Here is a 26400-nt window from a genome sequence, read left to right as displayed (position 1 = left end):
GGTCACGGGGTCATGACTTTATCTCATCAGTACAGTACTGTACAGTAAGTCTCTAATGCGTACAGTACTGTACTGTACACTGTAAGTCTCTAATGCGTACAGTACTGTACTGTACAGTAGAAAGTAGAAACCCTAAGAGGGTCTCTAGTGTACTGTACAGTAGAAACCATAATAGAGGGTCTCTAGTATACTGTACAGTAGTGGTAGTTACATAAAAAATGATGCCTTTCTAGTTATCAGAAAAGACGAGTAGATATTGTCAATTCAAAACATAAAGTTACTGTGCTGATGAGAATCGAGAGTCAACGCAGATATTTTACTGTTGTATCACTTTAGTGTACTGTACATTGTACAATGTAGAAATAGGTAGACATGATGCAATTAGATGCAATCATGTACAGTATAATGCAAAGCAGTACTGATGCATACACTACAGTACTATACTGTACAGTACAGTTCAACAGTAAAAGTAAAATCTAGTAGTGAGTGATTTACGTTATATTGTAATATTTTATATTCCCTTATTAGGGAATATTGAGGTATTTATTAATCGATTCATTAATAGGAGTAGCCAATCGGGTCACTCGATCCATCATCTTCTACAGCACTCACAGTACTGTATGGAGGTACTGTAATCAGATTTAGACTGTACGCTGTACTGTACTGTACTGTACAATTTACTGTCCATTTTTAAAGGCTAGACCTCTGCTAGGAGATCCCAGTACATCCGTTGCCTTCATTAGTTCATTCAGCATCGTAGAAGCCAGCGTTTGCAAATCATTCATCCATGCTGTAGACAGGAGATTAATTCAAGCCTGACCTGAATACTGTCGCGCTTCCATTGATATAGGTTATATTTTAGCGCAAGTGTATATGCAACGGTAACTGTATTTGAAGAAGATGACTGTAGAAACTGATTCCACCGATAAAGAAGTTACTGCCTGTGCTGTTGATGGTAGGTCGCATCGTTTAAAAATAATATTATCAGTATTCAGAATGTGTTTTGTTTCTTATAACATTTGAATACTTGCATAAATGAGGTTTTGTACTCGACTTGGCTTCAATAGCTCCAACTTTACTTGGCCCTATTCACCGATTAATTCTAACCACAATTCCTGTAGATTCATGCTTGATGTTGACGAATCACGTCCAGTTAACATCATAAATGAATATCTACTGTTGTCAAAAGAACACTTTAGTTTGCTGTACATTGAATCCAAATAAGATATGCACCAACACAGGCAGTTGGTTAAATATACATAGCTTCATGCTGCATACGATCACTGCGTTACCGTTACCCTACTTGAAACATCCGTGGTAACTATCTGAAATCGCCTCAGTATAACATAATAACATGTAGCAATACTGTATAGTTACAAATTTTATTTATGACAGTTAACATATTAGCTAAAACGTAAAGCATACTTGTACGGATTGAAAGTTAAGAAATGGCTTACATTTTTCTAGAGTCTCAGCTTAATGCTATCACTTAGTATAGAAGCAGTTAAGTGTATATTGCTATGCGTATACCATTACCATGCAAATAGTGATATTGTAAACAAATATACTACACTACAGTATTGGATACTTGTTGTCATGTTAACTGCTGAAGAATGGAGTGGCGTAGTCCTTGCAGTGAACAATTTGAATACGTTATTTTTACCAACTTTAACGCCGCTATCTTTATCTTTATAATACCAGAAATTGCAAGCCATCATAAGTTTCACCTTCGCGATGCATGCACCTTAAAATCATTGTCCGGACTGATGATCGTGGTAATGCTGGTCATATCATGGGTTTTGCAAGCTCAATTTTCGAATAATATTGCGAATTACAATTTCACCGCATTTTGCTATCTTACATGGTACGTATAGTAAATGACAATCGATATGGATCACAATTGAATTTGTTCATAATGTTTATCCATCATTGATTCAGGTATGCTAGATCATGGACCATAATATGCTATCCTATATACTGTTTATTCGGATTGATCCTTGGTAAATCACTCAACGAAATGTGGAGGTAGAAGATTTTGCCATTCTTTATGTGGCAGTCCTGTGCAGTATCAGTAATTAGTAAAAGAGAGTACTGTCACAGTAGTAAAATACCTTGATGTAGTCGTCATCAATATTCTAAGAATCAGCTTTGTTTAATTTCTATTGGATTAACTATTTAACAATATCTTATGTTGGACAGTGAATGCTCCATTGCATTAAAGTACAAAGGATCGTATACCAAGGGTATCTTGATTAAAGTGCTACCTGTCGCGATTTTAATGTCATTAGGCTCGTATTGCTACTATTACTCTTTAACGCTGATTCCTGCTGGCGATTTCACAGCAATATTATCATCAAATATTGCTCTTATCTACGTATTATCAATTTTTTGGTTGAAAGAACCGACTATTTTAATACGGGTAATTTAAAAGTAAATTAAACAACTCTGCTAAAGTAACTAATTATGGAATCTGTTACTGATTAATTATTATGAATATAATCACAACTTAATAGTCTTAGTTTATGTCGTAATTCTGCTAAACCCTGCTGTATATCTTTTTGATTAATAGATATTCGCAGTTTTACTATCCGTTACAGGAGTAGTTTTGTTTGCATACTCGAATGGATTCGAAGGAGCCACTGCCCTCGGAATAATATTAGCTTTCTGCCTAGCTGTTTTATCTTCCATTTATAGGGTAAGTACTTGCATCATGAAATAAATAGCTTTCCATTCTACTGACTGATTGGATACCGTTGTTAGATACGTATTTATGAGTAGCCTTAGCAATTACAGTACTATGAAAATCTATGATAATAATAAACGTTGTGAGAGAAAAAATTGTAGATAAACAAATACTGAACATAAGAATACGAGCTCGTACATTTTTTTAATTTGTTAAATAGAACCATTATTTCGTGAAACATTCTGTAGGGGAGTTTTTTACCTTATAGTCCACTACGTATTGCGATGAATAAATTTTTTATTGCTTTCTTATAGTCGTGACTAGCATTAATTGCGGCGCCTACAGTCAAATGACTGATTCAAGTCGTTTAAACAGCAATGAATTAACGATTTTTACTATAAAATATTAGCTAGCTTAATGCCAAGTTAGGATTTACTTTAAAATTGTTCGTATCATGATTGTAGGTATCTTTGAAGGTTGTCCTCGCTAACGCTAGTATTGGTAAAAGTGCCCTTTATACGTCTGCTATGAGTATTTGCATAACACTGACGGTGTGGCCAGTTGTGCTAGTCTTTCATGTTACTAACTTCGAGGTTATAAAGTGGCCTGATTTGCCGTGGGATAATTTAAACTCTATTGCTGGATTGGGAGTGCTGTTCAACAGCTTATTGATATTCGGAATAGGAATAACTTATCCAATATTTATTTCTCTTGGTGTGTTATTAGGTATCCCTGGTAATGCTATTGTAGATTTAATATTTCGTCAAATTTATTTTGATTATATTAAAGTGATTGGAGCTCTATGCATTTGTTGTGGCTTTTTAATATTACTCATACCTGAAGAGAGAGCTCTTAGAATTTCTAATTCATTTATCGCAGTTTGTAAAAAGCGTCATTTACAGAATGATGTATCAGTTAGTAATAACAAAACTGTTACTGTTATATATGAAACCCAAGTTTAGATATGGCTCATATATGCAATTATACTGCGAGATAATGTATTCATCGCTGAACTGTGTTTTGATCAATATTGGCTGATTTGGTGAGACGAATACTCATTATCTCAAAAAGAAATTTGTTTGCTATTGAAATATTTCAAACACAATTGCATAGTCTTAATTCAAGTCGTTAAACCTTTGTTACATAGAAAATACAAATACAAGTTAAATTTCGGCCTAAATATTCATAACTATATTCTTAAAATCGAGCTAATAAGTTTCAAATCGAATTTAGAATTGTGAGTAAATTTTACTGCTAGATTATTTTAATTTATTTATATCTGCCTTATCATTCGAATACTTAAATACCGGGTCCGTAATTTTGGAGTTTGTACGCCACTGTGGAAGGATAACTTTGTATGAACATTTTTAAACCTTGATAAAATTCTTCGTCACTCCCAGTAATGCGCATTAATTTGTACAGCTTAAAATATATAATGGTACCGCCAGCAATTAAACGATGGGATATTGAGTTAGTATTGAGAAATTACCTATCATTGATTACTGAATTTCTAAGAAATTTTAATAAAGGATTATTCAAGATTTTTTTCGGTTAGCAGCTTTTAATGTGTATCGTACATCGTGGCAATGGTGATTATATTTGAATGATGTTGCTTGTTTCCAATTCCTTATTCGTTAATCGGATGAAGAAATGACTATACATTTATTATCATAACCTGATTTAAGATCCTACCAGTCATATCCAAAATAAATAATTTCATACATATCACCAAGCTTATAGGAAGAGTTAGATAGCATGGAAATAGTGGAATTTTTATCACTTTTGCATTTATAATATAAAGAAATTCTACCTAAATTTAACTTCTTAGACATCAAGACGTCGATTCAAAAACCTGAACCTACGAAAGAAAAAGCTTAAGACTTAACCTTGTACGAACACAGTTGTTTTACTTCCATCGAAAACTCGAAATATTGATGCCTACGGACAAATTTATTAATAGAAGTAGATAATCACGCTTCGAAGATAATCATGATATCCATGATGCCAAGCTAACAGGAACGATTAGTTTATCAGTAATCTATATGTTCTTGTTACTATCCTTTATATTTACTTTTTGAAAGCTGATGCATAAAAATTGTTACTTCTTCGGAAGGAAATACAGTGCATAGAAGCTGTCGTGATTATAAATGACGATTTTTAATGCTAGAAAACGGAACGGTTTGATATTAGACTATCCCACGAAGGAAAATTATAAAATATTAAAGATTTCCAAATCAAAGAGTAACATAGAGCAAAGTTAAAATTACCCAAGAAGTAAGATAAAATTAGCAACAACATTCACCTGCAAAATCTGAACAAACGGCATTCCTCACAATTTAGCCTCATGCAGCAAAAGAAGTAATGTTGTAGTTTCACTTTTAAAGTATCATCTAGGTATAAAGGAATATAAGACCATCATTTTTTATATCAGTACTCACTTTCAATTGTAAATGACTACTGAACATGTATGTATTGGCGTATAGAAATAGTAGTCAATAGAGCACAGTTTGACCGTAAGAAAAGATAATGTCTATCGATAGGTAACAACAGTCTACAGTCTAAATCATGTAACATCTCTTTGAAGTTGTAATTCTGGGAGAAAAATTTTTTGCCTTTGACTAACGTACCAAAGTATAAACACCGTTTTCGGTACCATATTTTAAGTAGGAGTCAAGCTTTCTTCACTTAGACTTTGCTGTAAGTATATTATAGTTAAATTTGCTATAGCACATTCAAATTATTCAATGAACGCATTAACAAGCAAATAGACTAAAATTGAATTTGATACAGCCAATAACAAATGTACAAACATTTTGACAGTAGTATTAATCATCCATCTATTATCAATTCTATGTGCCGTACCATAATAAGTGTATATTGGTGGTATTTCTTTATTTAAATTCTTAATCAACCCACTGTAGTTTTTCTGTTGTATTTGCTACTATTCTGTGACAATATTTGTAGCGTAAATGTTAATGACAACATTATTTTTTTGCAAATAGTAAGATAGTTCACTATTCACAATTATAGAGGTATCCTTAGGATATTTTCATTCACCAAAAGGGCGAAAATTTAAAATAGTCGATATATCATGGCTGCATGGTTATTCAAGTAATTAAAAATCTTACAACTGCGAATGGATCGTATCAAATACAACTGAAAGTTATAGGTTTAGTTATTTTTAAAATTCATTAATGAATAGTTCGCTGAAAAAATTCTTAATTTAACTACTGATAATATTCAAAGTTAAAAAACAAAACGATAGAAAAAGTAGAAACGAACCATCAAAGATTTAAGAATAATAAAATAACTTTTAATTTATGTCAAGATTGCAAGTGCTGCTGCTGATAATAGCATTTAACACCTTGTAATGTAATAGGCAACTAACCATATTGGTAGAATGTCCATTGTGCAGAACGTTATTCTGTCTGAATTTGCAATTTCAACCTGATCAAATATATCAGGAGTTACGAGAAATATTGTTATATATTTGATAGATATCTTCAAAGAAACTCCTAATCCTATCTTGACTTTTACTTTTAACTTCAATTGATTACAAAGTTTAAATCAATAAGGAATCTTTGGAAAACTTCGAATCGTGTTCCATACCAAACATTTATACGATCTTGCAGACAGCAATTTTAATTTGAGTCGATTAATATGTCCTAGTCAATAGTTATGAGAGATAATTATCATTTACATAACTATTATGGAATAAAAATACTACTATTTAACCAAAATGAATTGGCGTGATAGTAGATGAAAAATGTACTTTTATACTGTTATATTGTCATAATGACAGTTAGGTATCACGGGAAATTTCTTTCAAATATGATATCCAATTGTGAGTGAGACAAATAGGCTAAGTTAATAATGGCATTATTCTACAATTTTTCTGTTAAAAAACATGTTGTATTTTAGCTTGAATATGTAAACGCTTATGTAATAAGATACAGCTTCATTAATCTTCTACGTTTTACGTAAAAGTACTAAATCTTTACTATCACATGCAATTTCACGTCCTTATAACTGTGATTTGTAGATAAATCAAGGCAAATATGTAGTTTGTAAACGACCACTGTAACAATTTCTTATAAAACACTGGCAAAATACGATCTTTGCATCAATGTTTGTAGAATTGCATGTGATAGAGGATAGGATCTAAACGCTGGTAAAGTATTTCGTTATAAAACTAATCGCAATGATTATACTCATAGATTATCAAGTTCTAAACACATTTTTGTATCTGATATGGCAAGGTCTATCGTTAAGATTGTTATGTTTTACGCAATGAATTCTAATCCACGCGTAAGATTTGTAAGTGACTTTATTATTAAAAATACCGGGTATTTATAGACATTCCAGCTTACGCCTTGGCCATTTTGCGTTGTGACATTTAACATATACCGTAAAACTAATTACTAACTATTATAGCAATCATTTACTTTACAACATACGTATATCTATCGTAAATTATCAGTCCGATTTTTTGAAATATAATCATGTACGGTATTACAGAATCACAATACAGTTATCATATTACAAGTACTTATATAGATAATATTCTAGTCATATACTTAACGTTCTATCTAATTGCTAATGTAACATATATCGTACTTAATATCTAACACTATCTACAACAAAGATATATCTTACTGTGAGTCAAAGAACATTTACTCACCCTATAATAACTTACATCTAAATTTACTAAGCGGTAACCATCAATTTAGTTAAAACTGTACTAATAACGACTATTTATTATAGTTACATAAATTTCTCAGTATTTATCGGGTGGCGTTCTTATAATCGATATTTTCAAAGATCCTAATAAAATAGATCTAAAAGTGTTACTAATTCCATTTTATAGCTACCGGTATTATTTCACTCGATCATTTTCTTATTTTATATATGTGTGCGTAGACCTTGGTAACCTGATACAATACTATAAGAGGTACTAGAAGATTACTTGGACATTTTACGATAAATTGATACATAGTTTTGTGACCAATACAACAGCTTATAAACCTTATTTTTGGTCTATAAAGCTGTAATGCTATGTTAACAATGGATACAATTTCATCTATAACTTGGTTTCTAATACAGACTCATTATGTTTTTTTGCCATACATATTCAATATCGTATGAGAAGGTATTCAATGAATTGATCTTTTAGTCTGTGTAGTTCAATGCCTGGTATATTTTATTGGCAATATGCACAAAACATCACATCTTGTCTATTTCCGTAGTTAACTCTAAAAGCTGAGTAACTAGGTATGATTTTGTCTATATTATCAGTTATACATCTAATACGAATTTTACTATATTGTACAGAAGAAACATAAAATACTATCCATTCTATAACATAAATTGTTCGTAATCTAGAAAAATCAAGTAGACGATATACTAGAATTATTATAAAGAATGGATCTAATGATAAGTGAAAATCATCTTGACAAATGATAATAACACTAGTATACTTGTATTCTATCTTTACTTAATTTAAAAGAATGAACGAATAAACATAAACTATCAAAATCTATGGATTTATGAGGGCAAGCAATGTCATATAGTGAATTGTTAATCATTTATAAATATGTACTGCACTTTATCGTGTCAATATTATAGCTGGTCTATTGATCAACTTATTTCTTAGACAGTTTGAAATTTACGATAAAGTAATACTTAATGTCTTTAATACTTCATCCAGTCTTTCAAGTGGATTGATTTACTGTTGATATGATTTCATTACAAATTTTGACATCATAAGGTTTATAAGTATTATCAAAGACAGTAAATATGTCTAAAAAGAATATATTGGGAAAAATTTCATTATTAATAACAGTTAATCATTTTTTTAACCTAATAACTGTAACAGCTAATGAAAGTATACCATAGCAATCACTATCTATGTAAACTCTGTTCTACAAATCAATAGACGACTTATCGTCAACGGTAAATGGTTTCCTAATCGATATTCATTCGCCGCCACATGCTTTACTTCAAGGACGCCTCCAGTAAACAACGAGCTTGGTTGCTTTTTCATCTACCAATAATTGGGAAAAGCCGTAGGTAACATATGACTACCAGCAGCAGCAGCGGCCGCTGCTGCTGGATTATATGATGATAGATAAATTCCACTTGGAGTCATTTGAACTGGTGGGCCATTCATGTAGTTGGATACTGTTGTGTTCGGATTGTTGATATCATTAGGCCTTCCTTGCATTTCACTGGTTCGATAATCCGATGGTCCAGGCCTTCCCTTCAGTGAGTAATCCGATCTTTGCATATTGGTTGCGTTTGGATTAGATGATAGTTGCGGCGGGTTGTTATATGCTGGTGGAACTTGAACGAATGCTGATTGCGCGCTATTTGGCATACCAGGAAAAGGATTGGATCCATCCATGGGTGGTCCATGTTGGCTGATAATCATACCTGGAGCGCCACCACCGCCACCGACACCAGCGGCTGCTGCTGCAGCGGCCGCTGCTGCTTGAGTCGATGGTGGAAATGGATATCGATCCTTTTTCATTAATTGTTTACTTTTTCGACGTCGTGGTCGATACTTATATTCAGGATGAATTTTCATATGGACAGCATGTAAACGCTTAGCTTCATTAATGAACGGTCGCTTTTCACCTTCCGATAGCATCTTCCATTTTGCTCCTAATATTTTACTAATTTCAGCATTATGCATTTTAGGATTTTCTTCGGCGATTTTACGTCGTTGTTCTTTGGACCATACAATGAATGCATTCATAGGTCGCTTAATATGATAGCAATTTTGTTTAGTTTTACCATTAGACATGCTTAGCGGTTTAAATTTGGGTCTGTCTTGATTGAAAATGTTGAATTAAGTGTTGAGCGCTTAAATGGTTTAGAAGTAATTGGCAGAATATAAGTTGGGCTTGATTAATCCAGTCCTTGTCAATGTTAATTAATTGTAATTTATTTTTTTGGCAGTTGTCAATATTGATTGAGATAATATTATTTCCTAACAGGTAAAATAACATAATAATTAGTTATATACTATAGCAATAAAGAATTAATTAAAACATCGATGTTGGCAATATTTATAAATCAGTATAAAAGAAACTCTATGCATTAATAATATCCTCGTTAAATTTTAATTATAAAAATACTGTATGAGGATATGGTTTTGCTTAATGAAGGACTGCTTGATATAATATAAATTAAAGTACATTTAATCATTAAATCAAATATGTTATGTCAACAATGTATCGAGTTAATAGAGTATCCATTAAATTTAAATTTTTACATATAGTTGAGACATTCAGATAAAGCAAGTTAATTGCACTTAAAGTGACAATAAATCAATATTTTTGACTTTTTTTCAGTTTAATCCCAAATTAATAATAAACTATATAGTTTTACTATATTCTTAAGAACATAGGGAAGGAATAAAGTCGAATGAGATTGATCAAGACTGAGATATCGAAAGCAATCGTGACATACTGGTAGACAAGGACGATGTTCAATGAAATATACCGTAAATTTGAAAAAACTAGATAATTTTAATAACATCATTATCATATCGCCGTCATGAACCCTTAATGGGATTAAGAAATATTAATACTAAACTATCGTTATTTAATTAAATTCTAGTGGTATCATTTATGTCTAATCCAATATAGTAGTGGCAATATTTTGATTACTTTGGTATAATCTGGCTGATTCATTGATTGATTAGTTAATGAAAAAAATAAGCAAATTTATCGTGATAGAGAGAATTGAATGAGTTATATTATAGTGAACTGTTGAATTATTTACCTAACACGTTATTCAATATTCTTTTTAGGCGGATTGGGAATTTGACTGTTAAAATTTTTTTGCCGTTGCCCGGTAGTATCGCCGATGAATGCTAGATCGTTAAAGGTGTTGAATAATGGATTGGTAGAATTGGATGACTATTAATTGGAAAGAAAACATTAATTAGTTTGATGTAATAATAATTTAGTTTAAAAAAAAGGAGTTAGTTGGAAACAGAGTCTCGAAAGTCGTTAAAATAGAAATTGAATTGAAAACGATAAAATGGGGAATCATTAACTCTAGAAAAATGATTCCACTTACTGTATATTTGCATTAAATGAAGAAAAGAAAGCAATTTGAAAATAATAAGCAATAACAGATAAGACATAAGAAATAGAGAAATGGCATGAAAAATGAGGATACCTTGAACAGTCGATGGTCCTAGTAATAGTGTGCCGAAGTGAAAGAAAAACGACTGTTTTATCAAAAGTAGGAGATGCAAAAGAGAAACAGAATAGTAGATAACACTATCACAGACAGGTAGACAAAGTAATGGTCGACAGAGTGAAGATGGAAGACAGTAGTTTAATAACGTTAGCAAGTAATGGAGAAGAAAGACCAAGTAATAAAATAGCTCGTGCAACAACTGATGCTTGAACTATTTGCAAATGGGATTAAAAAATATGAAGTGACAACAATATCCACTCCATTATATACACAAACTAATCCTGTAAATATATTATTGAATTTCAATCATTTAAAGAAGGGTAACCATGTCAAATTGTTTCTATTCTTCATAGGTCAGTCTTGATTGTTTCTTTTGTATTGAAATATTGAACTCAGTGCACGAACCAACTGTTTCGTTATTGATTTCCATACATTAATTTTGTTTGCTATAGCGAGGGAGGCGGAAAAGGACGAGCAGGGAATCTTGTATCACAATTTAGGTGCGTACGGTGTCTATAAATGTCTGTAAGTACATACAAGAGAAAAGGAGGTAGAGATGCAATTCTAGAAGAGGAAATAAGCCAAAGAAATCTAAATAGAATAACCATATTTTTATTCAATTGTCATCTAGTAATGATTTCAACTTCACAACACCTGCTATTCGACAAAATTGACTAAATAACTTCCCTTCTTTGTATCTTCATTCTATATCCTCCATTTGATTGATAGCTATTGTCTTTTCTTTTAACCTGTCTGCTATTTACTGTTTCTGTTACGTTTGGGCTTGATGTCATTGCATGATTATAATGAAGGAAATCGTTTATTATATTTATCATTTCTTCATCGATGATAAACAATGGATGCTAAACCATTGTCCGTAATGAGATCAATATCTTTCTATCCAACTGGCATTTCTACATTGCCTCTAATTAAATTTTCTTTTCTTGCTTTTCCAACAATTTGAACCCCTTTAGCACCGTACTAGCATGACGAATTCTTTTAGTTGAGTTTTTTAATTCATATCCTTTCTAATTGCCTGATATTTCTATGCATTTTCGTTGTTTAGCTACCATATCGTCATCTAAATCTGGCATATCAGAACCAAATGCTACTATAAAATTAATCAATGCACTTTCATTTATTTATTATCGTATTGCCTAGCCAAAAGAAAAGACAAATTACACATATTCTGATTAGGTTAATAGATATGACAGATAAAAGTCAATTATCCTGAGTCCCTGACGGTGATTTTCATGCTTAGCTAAAATATGAATTGTTATTGCGTTAAAAGTATTGATGCGAAACTAGACAAGGTGAAAAATCTTCGCTTAAAAAATTAATTCTCAATTATTTTTTGTTTACTTTCAAGAATAAATAAGCCATTACGACGTCGTAGTCAAAAATGCAACTTTAGCTTCATACTATCTAAATTGAATTATTACGTTATTAAATTTCAGCCTTTATTTGATGTGAATTAAGTACGAAACCGCATACAGCCTTGATTTTAATCCAGCTTACCTAAATTGACTCTATTAATTTAATCGTTATTCATCAACTAAAGTCAATCTTAAACTATTGATTGCTTTATTCTTTCAGCTATAACGAATTAATTAATCAAATACCAAAACTTGTCAATTCAACATCGTTGTCTATTAAATAGAAAATAGAAGGATAATAAAAGTAATGTCTTAGTTAATTAGACAAGTAATATTTAAAATGATCAATTTAGTATCTTCAATCATTCCAATTTGATCCATCGAAACATGATAGTAACGAATTTTAAAATTGAAGAGTAAAAGTGTCAAATGCAAGAATAACTGTTATTACTTGAAATAAGTTACTTGTAGCAAGAGTTGTTGTCACTGAATAAGCGCTATATTCATATATGAAGACGAAAAATACATGTGTAAAAAGTCATCGTTTGTGAGTTAAGCAAACACTTATTATAACATGATGTATTGTTCAAACATTGCGATTATTTTCCAGTACGTCAACCAACAACAAATTGAGAAGACGAAATGGATGATTATGATAATTTCGTTCAATTATCCTTTTCTTTATTATCCTTAACAATAACTTCAATTTGTTTGAAAAAGAGAAAGGGAATAAATAAGAGGGACGGCTTTCATGCTACAATAGATAAAGTATGGGGTCTAGCGGTCGGCGCACTGACTTCCATGACCATTTAATTAATAAATTTAAATGGCTATTGATTCAACCGCAGCAAGATATTGATTAAAATTCTAATTTCTATTTGACCAACATTGTAAATACTATGTGTTACTAGTATCAATATTGATATATTATCGACGACACTAAAGTAACTGATCACGAAGAAATATTAGATACATCAGATGATCATTTAAATAATATTACAAGGTCATTTAAAGATAGTCATGTTCTTGATGACATGCCATTCATTATAAGGGGACATTTATTCCTAACTTCACTCTACTAAGACTACTGTATTCTATTGAGATGGCAAATAAGAGTTGTTGTCTAAACTATACAATCCAAGATGATCAATTACTTTGCATGGACAATCCAATTATTATCATAGTTACTGACAATGTTTTTCACTATGTTTTCGTAGTATGATTATTTGTAGACAAGTTATTCCGAAGTCTATAGTTAAACTTTTATAGAAGTGTATTCTCGACCAATAAAGGAAAAAAATCCGACAAAGAATAATCAGCTATCCTTCAGTTATATCCACTATTCTATTTGAAAGATATTAACTAATTAGATAGCATTATGACTACTGGCTAAAAAATGGAATGGTGAGCTTAACTTGATCATGATTGCAAGAAGAAAATAATATATTTTATCATACTATCACTACTAAACATATATATTATCATCTGCCTTTCTAGTTATAGTGCAAGTACGAAAGAAGCTTAGAAATAGCGTTGAGAATCTTAAATTATCATTAAATTTATCCAATATAAATATTGATGTCAAAGGGTAAACTATTGCAGAGATTCACTCTGATAGTGGAAATCTTTTATCGAGATATTGATTAGTGGCGGCATAGAATTGCCGATATTGACGACAATCTTTTAAAATTGTATACTATTGTTCGGTAACATCAATATCTTTCCCTTTGTTTTGAATTTGTCTCCCATATCTTATGCCAGTTGTTACCATTGTTTATTTATCTCTATTCTTCCTTGATCTTTAAAGTAAAACGAAAATCTTGCCATCCATCATGAGAATCGATCCTATTGATATCTTATGATTGCTGTGATTAAAACTTAATTTGAAAAATCAACATGGGCCATAGTTAGATTAGATATCTCATACATATTTGATGTGCAGAATCTATTGGAGGTAATTGGATGATTAATGCTAATAAAAATTAAAGTCCAGGAGATAATATAAAAATAATGGAAAACCCCATCTGCAAAAACGGACTCAGAGGTTCCACTTAAAGACGAAAGAATATAAAATAAAAAATGCTTCAGAAATTTCCAGATACCGGCAGGTTTAGCGTCTTAGTGACAAAAAGTAACCAGAAAACAATAAAATAATACACCAGGCGGAAAGTAGAACCGTTGCTAAATGATAAGGAAGTCAGGAAATAGGCACAATTGTTTAACTAACAGACGAATTTTCAATGCATTGAATTGTGGAGCAGTTGTGACAATTATCAATCTGTTGTTGATTTCATTTTATTCAATTTTTAGTCTATCAATAGTTTTGTTCATTGATTTTCTTTTGTCAAATTGAGTTGTTATCCCTTCTCTCTTGATATCATCCCAATTATTCCATCGCAGTAGCTGAATTAGATATGATACTAAACAATGTTACTAGAACTAAATTTTTTTCTCAGAATAAGTATACGCATTCGTAGTACGTGCATTGTACACGAACGATTTGGATGCAAAGAATAAGATTCTATAACACGCTATAGATTTGGAAATTTTTCTCTTAAAGCGAAATTATTCATTCGCTTAAATTTCTGTTCTCTCTCTGAAGGATTTCTCTTGTAATACAATCGAGCAGGATCTAAGTTTTATATTGAGGTATCTAAAAATAACAATTATCCAGAAAGATAATATGATGATTTTGCAGATTGTTTTCGTTTCAGTTTTCGTTTAGCAACTATTAAGATCTTCCAATTAGTTAAAAAAATTTCTCAAGTTATATATTAATAGTACTCGATTTCTATAGACTCTGATTACAACTCTACAGTATTTATGGTTTAAACAATTCATTAAGTGTGAAATTTTTATAACTGAAACCTACAGGAGATTTATTTTTGTTGTGGCTACTCACTTATAAATCCATTAAAACTCTACTGTGCTGCAGCAATCAATATGATAGAAAGAGGCTTGGCAGTATTGGGAATATAAAAACAATCAACTTAACCCTTCAATAGTACAGATGGAAACTTGATTTGAATCCCACGCCATGATAAATTAAGCTGTTTTTAGATAAAGATTTCTTCTGTTGGATAGGCATATATTTTGCTTACACATTTCTTGGTTATACGATTTGGTTAATATTTAATTAATAAATGCAGATTTCTGAGCCCATGTTTCTGTATAGATTTTGGAATGTATTGAGGAGTTAGGGTGAAGATAATATATATGCGAGTAATTATTTTAATAATTATACTATTTTATTCAAGGCGCGATCGTGCCATATTTTACCAGTATTTCTCGAAACAAATGATATAATAGCTCATTTTGGTAGTTATAATATCTAAAGTCTAGACCGCTTCCTATTCTGTACGTGGAAAACAATTACTACAGTAGTATTGCAGCCTTTATGATTTTATTATTCGTATATCAATCGGTCTAATACTTTTCTCTCCAATCCAATTATGTTTTTATAGACTTTCTAAAATAAAATGGCATCAATTCAATTAGTTCAGTTTTATACGGTATTTTAGGCAATGCAGCAGTAGAACTGATTTGATTATTGTTTATTATAGCCTTCAGCTACCTGGGAAGATATAGGACTCGGTTGTAAACTTAAACATTTCAATATAGATGAAATTAGTTCATTCTCGAGGAATTAAGGGAAGAATAGCATGTGTGCCCTTAGAGAATAGACATATAATTGAAATCTTTCAACCGTCGAGAACGGAAGTCTTATAAAGTTAGTAATTACTTTCTTTTCATGATTCCGAATGGAACCTTTTAGCACTCCTTCTTCCTCTTATTGTCTCAACTACATTATGATTAGCTAACGCTTTGAATATATTCAAGTTTTACCGCGGACTTTTTCTCTCCTATATTGGTAATTATATCTTCTTGTCATACATGCTTGCCATTTTTAAATACCTATTTTATTCCAATTGAATAATCATCTTGGCTTAATTTTAGGTATCAAGTATAATCAATAGCTGTTATTACAAACTGTCGCGCAACATATGTATGCTAGTATCATCTCTATATCGGATTATGATATTGAGTTCACTGTGTCTCTGCACTAAAATTTCGCAGCATCAAAATATTTCAGCAATATTGAACGAAATACTGTAGGAAGGTTACTGAGTCGTTCTCATCGATAGAATAATTATTGTTTTTGTAATAAATTTCGTAATCAATTACTGTATCCTACTTCTACAAGTTTTAATTCTGTTGATCATAAATATTGGCCATGTCATCTGACCGTGAATATATTCTTAACAAACCAATCAGAGTTCGCATTTGAGTAACTACTCGTCAATTAATGCTGTCATTTCATATTCTTTCATACTTTCCTCTTTTCTATATAAAATAAATAATTTTAACGTGAACTGCAACAGAGCTCAAGTTGCTTTAGATCCTTTTATCCTTGCGTCACAAACTCCCGTGTGACAAGATAATGTTGTGATCGAATCTACGATCTCGCAATAATTCGTACGCCTTCGATTTACGTTATACTTCTAACCTTAGGGGCTAAGAACTAACTTTTATTAATTTGTCCAATCGTTTAAATAGATTTTATCTACTAGCTTTTACACACTTCTTAGAATACTACTAATCCAACGATAGATATAAATGACCTTTAAGTAAATTATTTGATATCTAACCATTTTAAGGAAACATAAATTGGTCGAGTAGAACTGTTACTTGCATGAATAATAATAATAAGTCGTTTCCTATACATAAAAGCACCAAAGGCCAGTTCTATCATGATTCTGTAGCGTACCTTTACTACGAGTCACTTTAGTTTTATTGTCGTAATGATGGAACAGATTAGCTACTTCTACAACACGAAAAATTTGACGTTCTTGCCTAACTATAGAAAAGATCTATTCTTCTCTAGTTAAATATATCAATATAATAATATATGGGAAATGGAGAGTTTGCATTGGATGCTACAGCCACAAATGGCCCTAGCATATAGCACTTGAAAAAACTCTAAGATTTGACGGAGGTAATAGCAATATCTTGCAGTACTAATAATACAGTAAAGTATATCTGCAATGATTTTGAAATTTGTGATATTTCACATAACTAAATTCGAGTGGCAACGCAATGTTATTTTATAATGTTGTTATATCGTGCATCAGCTAAACTATTCGTACAGTCAAGTTCGAGTAAGAATACGTGAAGTACTATAGTTGCTGGGTAATAATCGGCAAAACTGATAAAAAATATCTATCACTCGCATTTTCATTAAAATTAAAAGAAAGTGTAAAGGATTCGTGGTGATTAAATTTCGTACACCTGTAGCGATCCTAATTTTTTAACTGTAATACTGTGCTGAGTCAATTATAATAGCAAAATATTTACTCAATCAATAATTATTTAGCATAATCACTATTATGTAGCTATTATTTTCTTCTTATACACACTTATACAAGCTAAAAAATGGTAAAAATTATACAAAGTTACGTAATACTTATAATTATTAATAATCTTACAGCTTATTTTAAGCCTCCGTATTTTTCCTTTAATATCTGACTTCGGTTAATCAATTTCTATGTGCTTATTAACACTGGCAGTCTAAGTGATACAGTGGCAAGTGTTTGTATCCTGTACTAGTTGTACGGTAAATTACATTTTAGATAATGATTAAAACAGAAATATGATCAACAGAGTCAATTTCTGTTGGATCTCCATTTAGATTTTCAATGGTATGAGCTAATTGTCAGGAAGACGAACAAATAAATAGTATAATGATCAATAAAATTCCCTCTATACTATCTCGAGCAATCCTGAACCTGTAATAAATTTGTAAATTTTTTCCCTTGTTGCTAACCTTATAAGCGCACTTGATTCCTAAGCTAAAAACTAAGCCATATCTTTAGCGGCAAATAAGCCATATTTTGGAGGTTTATTAGTAATGTAATACAGGTTTTACATTAGATCTGATAACTGGCATATACTTCAGAATATTTTCAAGCATAGGTCTATTGAATTGGGAAATAGCAAGATAAGTTAGAGTTCATTTCTATTTCAAAGAAACATAAATTCAAAGAAAAAAATAAATTGTAGATCTAATCACTTTATTACTACAATTAAAAAGAGCCATAACTATCAAGGATATAATTAAAAACTTTAGGCCATGGACTATTAAATATGAATCAATATCTATTTTCATTTTCTAGCTTTAAAGCAAGCACTAAAGCTAATCAAACGTTTGGTTGTAGTATAAGTGCTAAAAAATACTGTTAACGTTTCTTTTCTGTATTTGCTGTACAAAGATTCTTTCAAGATGGCATCATCTGCCCATTGTTACAAATGCGGCAAGTAATATCAACATAACATCTACTGGTCTACTGTTGCCTTTGAATTGCTATTCTTGTACCGATTTATTTCATAGATAAAAAATTTATTTTTAGATTAGGTTGTTGATACTCTCGATAATACTAATCGTTCATCCTAATTATAGCTATTTGTCACTTATTGTTCGAAATAAATAGGTAGGATAAGCAATGGTGTGTTCTTATTCCATATGGTTGATTAAGTCATCGATGAATCACCGTTGAATAATCATATAACGTATATCTTAGAGTTATCCATTGTTGGCGATAATATCACATCATCATCTGCGTTAAAATGATTTACTGGTTGTAGAATAAATTAGTCTACTGTATATCTAAAAAATTGGTTTATAATTTACATATAATTTAAATGAGTAACCAATTACATCATTTCACAGCACTCTGAAGTTACGTAAGTATGCAGTTGTTAATCATTTTATAATTAAAGTTAATCCTATATGTATATATAATATTAATTAATTGCTAAATAATAGTATACTGTATATGAAGAGACATTTGTAGGCGAAATATACTGTTCCAGACTGAAATTTATATTAGAGCTGTTATCATTTAAAGATGCGGCTAGAAGACTTTTTATTATTTCAATTATATTAGATAGCATCCAAAAAACTTTCCTTGAATTTGCTCTATAAGCTAATACTCTATCGTGGAACATTTTTTGAAATACAAAATCTATTATAATCGCTTTAAAAGTGAGTTTAATATAGGCTAATGGATAATATTGTCATTGGATATTTTGTTACCGACTGTCATGTTAATACGTTATTATATTTATTTTACCAAATGTTTGCCCATTATATACTTTCATTAAAGGTTGCAATATGCCTTGAGGCTGTCGCAACAATAACATCAAATATCTTTGAAAGTGCAACTGTTGTAATTACAGTAGAGCATAATAAAAAACAAAGTAGGACTGTTCCAGCTGGAGAACTGTCCTTGAATAATTCATTTATAAGAAGTGATATCTGTATTATAGTTATAATCAGACGGTCAGTTGTAGTTAAATCCCTTAAAAGACTCCGTTAAAGGTTATGAATAAGAATAAACAAGCAATCCATTATGGACAAAGCTAGATTAATTGTTATTTGCTACTGTGTAAGCGAACAATATATTAACTAGTAATCCCATCGCAAATATATATTTATGAAATTAAAGTGTGGCTAATACAAGTAAGAGCGATGTTATTCTACGGAATGCTTAATTCTCTCAATGCTTACAATGGGCCAATAATAATTTCAAGTAATAGTTCAATATTTGGAGCGATGATGACAACATGACAAGACAAATTTCATAAGATTGACTATTCTAGTTGGCTTTGGCTTTCTATCTGATTTAATTAGTGTCATTGTTGCGTTGCTACATGGGTTAATATTATGGATTTGATTAGATTCAAATTTAAATTCTCATCTATTTTGGAAATGCCATTGCCTATTCTATCTTACGTATTAGCTACTGTTAGGCCAGTGGATTAATTAATTAATTATAAAGAGAATAGGGAGAACCGATTTTTTTTTTCTATGTAATATTCTCAGGTGTGAAAGATCTGAAGTCCATAATTAGCCTTAAGCACAGTCAGACATAATTGCTATGATAGCGGTGTAAACTAAAGGTCCGACTAAAAGCAAGTGAAGCACGATATTTTATTAGTACTATACGTGCTACTCGTTAAATATGCATTTTGACATCTTACGGTAACTCTTTCAGCCGTTAGCAATGCGGACGCTTTAATCCTTAAAATTGGAGAAAGATAATTAATGAAATATTGATTAAATTAACCATAGACTTTCAGTAGTCCGTGGATTAACTAATAGGAAGTTAGTGATAAAAACTGATTTATTACCATCGTCGTGGATGAAATCCATCTCTATTATTAGTACTGTATTTTTGACTCAATCTACCGACAGTAAAGCATTCGCGGCAGGCGAAAATGATATTGATAGAGTGTGAACTTTCAAGTACAGCAGATTTTTGATCTCTATTCAGTTTGGCAACTTTATTGTGAACTATAGCAGGCACAGCAGAATAAGATATCGTCAATCTTATTCCATTCCTGTTCAATGATCTAGTAAGCAATCTATAGTCTAAAAAGTCTTCCAGAATTCCGCAGCAATGGCAAGAAAAGCAGCCCTTGCCGGGCGACACAGCATCCTCAAACTTAAGTCAGACTTTGATTTCGTAGTACTGTGTGCTGTATATGGCAAGTAATAGTAAAACTTTCTTATTTATTTTCTTTTTTGCTATACAGTACTGTAAAGCAAAAATGAAAAGAAAGTTTTACTATTGCTTGCCGTATACAGTGCAAGGACTTCTAACAGAAGACTTTCTTTTAACTTAATAGTCCATGCCTCTATCATGGCTATGACTTCAATAGGCTCCTACAGCACGTACTGTATGGTACGATACAGTACAGTACAACAAAGAGCTCGTAATTTATCTGCAACCCGGTCCGGTGCGATACTGTCCGTTTAATAGTGTTACATAACATGGTGGGAATAGACTGCACTATAAATAATAAAGTACAGAGTTACTGCATACTGTCATACACGTATAGTATAGAAGTATTTTGGGCTTGAAATGCTAATATTCGTAACTTTAACTCATTTTATATCAATTTAAATTACATATTCGGATAAAGCGTCTTATTTCCAATCAAGTGATACCAAATTTATGGAATAAGGACTTAAAATTATAATTCCATATAATTTCAATCACCGGGAAAGACTTATGGGACACCCTAAGTATGTGCAGATAGTTCAACTACTGGGCCTGTAGACTGTACAGAGTACAGGATCTTGACCAAATTACTCGTGTTTCAAAGTGTAATTCTATCATGGAGGTTTTCTTTTACCACGATAGTGTCAACTATATAATCATCCACCTCCATCACAAATGCACGAATAAAACTGAGTGTGTACTTTGACCATGATGACCGTTATTTCAAGCTTTGGAAAATGTTACTAAAACACTTCATAACGAAAATTGGTTGCGCAAGGCACGTTGTACCGTGCCTGAATACTCTTTCGATACAGTCGAATGACTAGTAAAGTAGTCAACTTAAACATTCTGCGCCATGAACAGTTAACTGTTGTTGACAGTCCCTCCCTTTTAATCTAGTGGTCTTTCTACAAAATTGAACATACTGTACGTTTATATAATACAGTGCAGTCCGTAGAATGGATCTCGCTGTAGGAACTCAACTCTATCTGTCATTAGCGATTACTGTTAGCTACCATTCAGGCAGTAAAGTAGGTAAAAATGCAGTGCTGTCAAGGAGTACTAGAAGAAGAAGAAGATCAAGGTCCGCAAGTACAGTACAGTACGGTACAGTACAGTACTGCCGTGTACTGTACACTGTATAAGATGGTACTACATAAGCATGCGTAGTTCATCGATCGCTAAATCTGTCTGATTTTGGAAGAAATGCTATCAACATCCCGACTGTTTGCCAATAAAATAGTTCGTTTTTAATAATTACTTGATGTTCTTGACAATTGCTTAACATTTTATTACCCACAATGACTTACTTGAAGATATAATGACTATTTCATTCAATTACTGTAGTCTACCTGTGGTCTGTTCAGACAAGCAAGACCGCTAACCCACACCAGTTCTGTTTGGCAACGCCAACATGGCCGGTCATTATCATCTGGACAGGATGCAGTAAGTATTGACGGATTCTATTATTTTTTCTGGTAGGTAGGTTGCTGCTGTTTTCCAGACGCTGTCCGATTGCCAATTCTTAATCTTAAGAAATTGAATTTTACAACGATATTAGATTAGAAGTAACTTTCTTCAACGCTCTCCTTTCGAATTTAGTTATCTTGTGATTCTGGTCGACCGAATTAATTATTAGCGTATACGAGTATAGTACCACAGTAATATGCCGTTACTTTACCGGTACAACATGTTGCTGTAGAATTGCAATGGATGTTATAATTATACGATACTTTTAACAAGAAAATACTGCAAAATTGATTGAAGTCTTTATTATCCTTTGTACGAGTCCTCAGTGTACATTATATGTTCATAGTTACAGTAAGACGGAGTAATTGTCGACTAAACTATAGTCTTTAAACTGCCCTTGATTTATATTGACTTTGCCTTGTACTTCATTCAGACATGATTTTATAACTAAACTTACATATTGCTTGTATTTTACGTATATTCAAAAAATCTTACCCTTGTCATTTTTCTGGATCTGTAGTTTTCTAAAGATTACCGTGTAGTTGATCATACTTTCGACGCTGTCGTCGTTGGTGCTGGTGGAGCTGGTTTGCGCGCTGCGATGGGTTTATCCATGGCAGGCTTTAAAACTGCCTGCATTTCTAAATTATTCCCAACAAGATCTCATACTGTAGCTGCTCAGGTAGTTTAAAATCATCGTCAGCAAATCTACCCTTTGTGAAAGTAACTTTTCAAATCATAATAATAATATCTCTTTTATTATAACTGTAAAAAGGGTGGCATTAATGCAGCATTGGGCAATATGGAAGAAGATGATTGGAAATGGCATATGTAAGTGTAATAAGATCGTAAGTCATGAATATATTCAAAGACAAATGTAATATTATAACCATTAACGCTATCAGTGTGTCTACAGAATGAAATAATCAAATTCATTCTGTTATCAGACAGCGTAAACCTTTCTTATATTCTATTCGTGTAATTGATAAGCAAACAAAGTATTTTGAATAAAACTACTATAAATACGTATCCTCAATATTCCTTATTCTTGTAGGTTTGATACTGTAAAGGGTAGTGATTGGCTAGGTGATCAAAATTCAATTCATTACATGACTAGAGAAGCTCCTAAGGCCGTTATCGAGGTAGTCAATCTGTTTGTTAGCTTTACATTTTTACGGTGAATTCATACAGCCGTTACAATTCAATAAACGTTGTAACTTAAAATTAGCTGGAAAATTTCGGGATGCCTTTCAGTCGCACCGAGAGCGGGAAAATTTATCAGCGTGCTTTTGGTGGGCAAAGCTTGAAGTATGGTAAAGGTGGCCAGGCTCATCGATGTTGTTGCGTTGCCGATCGTACTGGTCATTCCTTATTACATACGCTTTATGGCAGGGTATTATTTTATGAATTACTATCATAGAGTGCAACACGCATGCATTTCGTTTAATCTTAGTTAACTGAGGCTTAAAGTAAATCTTTCTTGGAATTGTTGTCATTATAGTCACTGAAGTACGACACCCACTTCTTTATTGAATATTTTGCACTGGATCTCATTATGAAAGACGGAGCTTGCATCGGGGTTATAGCTATGGACATGGAAGATGGTAGCATTCACCGCTTTCGAGCCAAGAATACAGTTCTTGCAACTGGGTAACGCTTTAAAGTTTGAAGCAATCATTGATAATTATTATCTTTTGCTTTATTAATTAACTAATGACATTCCGAATTAGTGGATATGGACGTGCCTACTTTTCCTGCACTTCAGCTCATACTTGCACAGGCGATGGAACAGCTATGGTGTCCAGAGCAGGATTAGCAAATGAAGATATGGAATTTGTTCAATTTCATCCAACAGGTTTGAAAGATATTCATTCTATTACCTTAACGATTCTTTTTATCGACTGTCAAAATTTAGTAAGTATTTATACATTATAGTCTAATAAATTGTTGGAAAACACGCAGAGCAGATTCAAAGTAATCTTAATTTTACTCCAATCCAATTTTTAGGTATTTATGGCGCAGGATGTTTAATTACAGAAGGTTGTCGTGGCGAAGGAGGATATCTGATTAATTCTGAGGTTATTAGCTATACTTATTGAATATAAGTAAATTTTTTAAAATTTCTCATTTCAAGTCATGCAGTAATGACTGATTTATTCTTTTGTAACCTGCTAAGAAAAATTGCTCTAATTTACGTAAATCCTTTCGTAGGGTGAGCGCTTTATGGAGCGCTATGCACCAACTGCTAAAGATCTAGCATCTAGAGATGTAGTTTCTAGGTCTATGACTATGGAAATTAGAGAAGGAAGGTCAGTTTCAAATACAACAAGTAAATAATAGGCATTATTTAACGATGCTACAAAAATCTAATCTCGATATTGGCAATTTCAGGGGGTGCGGCCCAGATAAAGATCACGTATACTTACAACTATCCCATCTACCGCCTGAGACCCTTAGAACCCGTCTGCCTGGTATATCTGAAACAGCTATGATCTTTGCTGGTGTTGATGTAACAAAAGAACCAATACCTGTCATTCCAACTGTTCATTACAACATGGGAGGAGTCCCTACTCTCTACAATGGACAGGTAAAAATATATTGGAATGCTTCAGAATCGGTATAAATTCACTAAAAATTTCCACTTCTGTAGGCCATTCAGTATACAAAAGAAGGTGGTGACGTTATCGTGCCTGGTCTGTATGCTGCTGGTGAAGCCGCTTGTGCCTCTGTTCACGGCGCTAATCGCTTGGGCGCTAATAGCTTACTGGATTTAGTAATATTTGGAAGAGCTTGTGCATTGCATATTGAAGAAACTTGCAAACCTGGCGACTCTATAGCAGATTTACCATCGGTAGAATCTAATAATCGTCAATTTGATACAGTTGAATTTATCGTTCTAGTCTGTATCGTTAGAACTATAACTTTCTTCAATTGTTATACCTTTACAACAGAATGCAGGAGAGGAAACCGTAGCCAATGTTGACAAACTACTTCATGCTAATGGTGCCATACCTACGGCTGATTTAAGACTAAAATTGCAAAAAGTATGTTGTAGTAAAAAAATTTCTTTAGAAAAATTATTCTGAATATGCGGTATTAAGGAGATGTTTGGCAATGATGTTTTGATGATAGACTATGCAAAACAATGCAGCAGTATTCAGGACTGGACCAGTATTGGAAGAAGGTTGCAAGTTAATTGATGAAATTTATAATCAAATGGGCGACATTCGTGTACGTCAAATGTATCCTGACATCTTACTCATATCTACATTGTATCACGTATTTCGTTTTATATTAAAGGTTATGATTTCATGTTTTGTTTCAGTTATCCGACCGTGGACTTGTATGGAATTCAGATTTAATCGAAACCTTGGAACTTCAAAATATTCTTGTTAACTCCGTTCAAACTATCTATGCTGCACAAGCACGTGAAGAAAGTCGAGGAGCTCACGCTCGTGAAGATTTCAAAGTAAATATGTAAATAAATGAACGATACTATGATGGCGGTATTAATAGCGACAATTTATAATTATAGGACAGAGTAGATGAATACGATTATTCTAAACCGCTGGAAGGCCAACAAGAGAAACCGTTCAATCAACACTGGCGGAAGCATACTATGTCATATGTCGATCATCGAACTGGCAAAGTGAGTTATTAAAAGATTTAATTAGAAATAGCAATATGACGGTGCCGTTGTTAAAATATCTTGCATGTTTCGTTCGTTTTCATTGCAGTCTCACTTAGAGTATCGTCCAGTAATTGATGATACAATGGATGAAAAAGAATGCGCTCCGGTTCCCCCTGCAGTTCGATCATACTAATATGGATACAAGTTCATCTAATTGTTGTATAAAATTTGGATTGCCAGGATAGCCTTGCTATAGACTAATATTATCTACTCAATTTTGCTATGACTGTGGTTTGTACTCATTATAATAGCTTATGTTGCTAGTAATCGTAATAAATTAAGTTAGTGGGTTCGCTCCCACTTTTTATTTACTCATGAAATGTATACAGTATTTAATTTCCATAAAGGTAGTACTGCATGGAATTTACAAATTTATGTATGGTGATTATTATCTGACACACT

At 32.3% G+C, this 26400-nt stretch overlaps 3 protein-coding genes across 3 annotated transcripts; 2 read left to right on the top strand and 1 right to left on the bottom strand.

Annotated features, from left to right (window-relative positions):
• Window positions 1–2188: 2188 nt before the first annotated feature.
• TRIADDRAFT_33689 (uncharacterized protein) lies at window positions 2189–3645 on the top strand (the record flags this gene model as incomplete). Its single annotated transcript, XM_002118122.1, has 3 exons — window positions 2189–2419; window positions 2570–2695; window positions 3148–3645. 3 exons carry the CDS (start codon window positions 2189–2191, stop codon window positions 3643–3645), a joined length of 855 nt encoding a protein of 284 aa, XP_002118158.1.
• A 5549-nt stretch (window positions 3646–9194) lies between these two features.
• TRIADDRAFT_17959 (uncharacterized protein) lies at window positions 9195–9473 on the bottom strand (the record flags this gene model as incomplete). The annotated part of the gene is made up of 1 exon (XM_002118102.1): window positions 9195–9473. A coding segment is annotated over one exon (279 nt), but the record flags the coding sequence as incomplete, so codon positions are not given.
• Window positions 9474–22827: 13354 nt separating this feature from the next.
• On the top strand, window positions 22828–26131 carry TRIADDRAFT_38520 (uncharacterized protein; the record flags this gene model as incomplete). Its single annotated transcript, XM_002118121.1, has 15 exons — window positions 22828–22989; window positions 23083–23138; window positions 23362–23449; window positions 23536–23700; window positions 23809–23957; window positions 24038–24162; window positions 24315–24385; window positions 24519–24616; window positions 24699–24894; window positions 24958–25158; window positions 25259–25351; window positions 25440–25538; window positions 25633–25776; window positions 25843–25956; window positions 26045–26131. Exons 1-15 carry the CDS (start codon window positions 22909–22911, stop codon window positions 26129–26131), a joined length of 1767 nt encoding a protein of 588 aa, XP_002118157.1. The 5' UTR covers window positions 22828–22908.
• Window positions 26132–26400: the final 269 nt, after the last annotated feature.

The sequence above is a fragment of the Trichoplax adhaerens genome, genomic scaffold, assembly GCF_000150275.1.
Source record: "Trichoplax adhaerens TRIADscaffold_37 genomic scaffold, whole genome shotgun sequence".
Lineage (NCBI taxonomy): Eukaryota > Metazoa > Placozoa > Uniplacotomia > Trichoplacea > Trichoplacidae > Trichoplax > Trichoplax adhaerens.
This window is presented reverse-complemented; position numbering and strand designations above follow the sequence as displayed.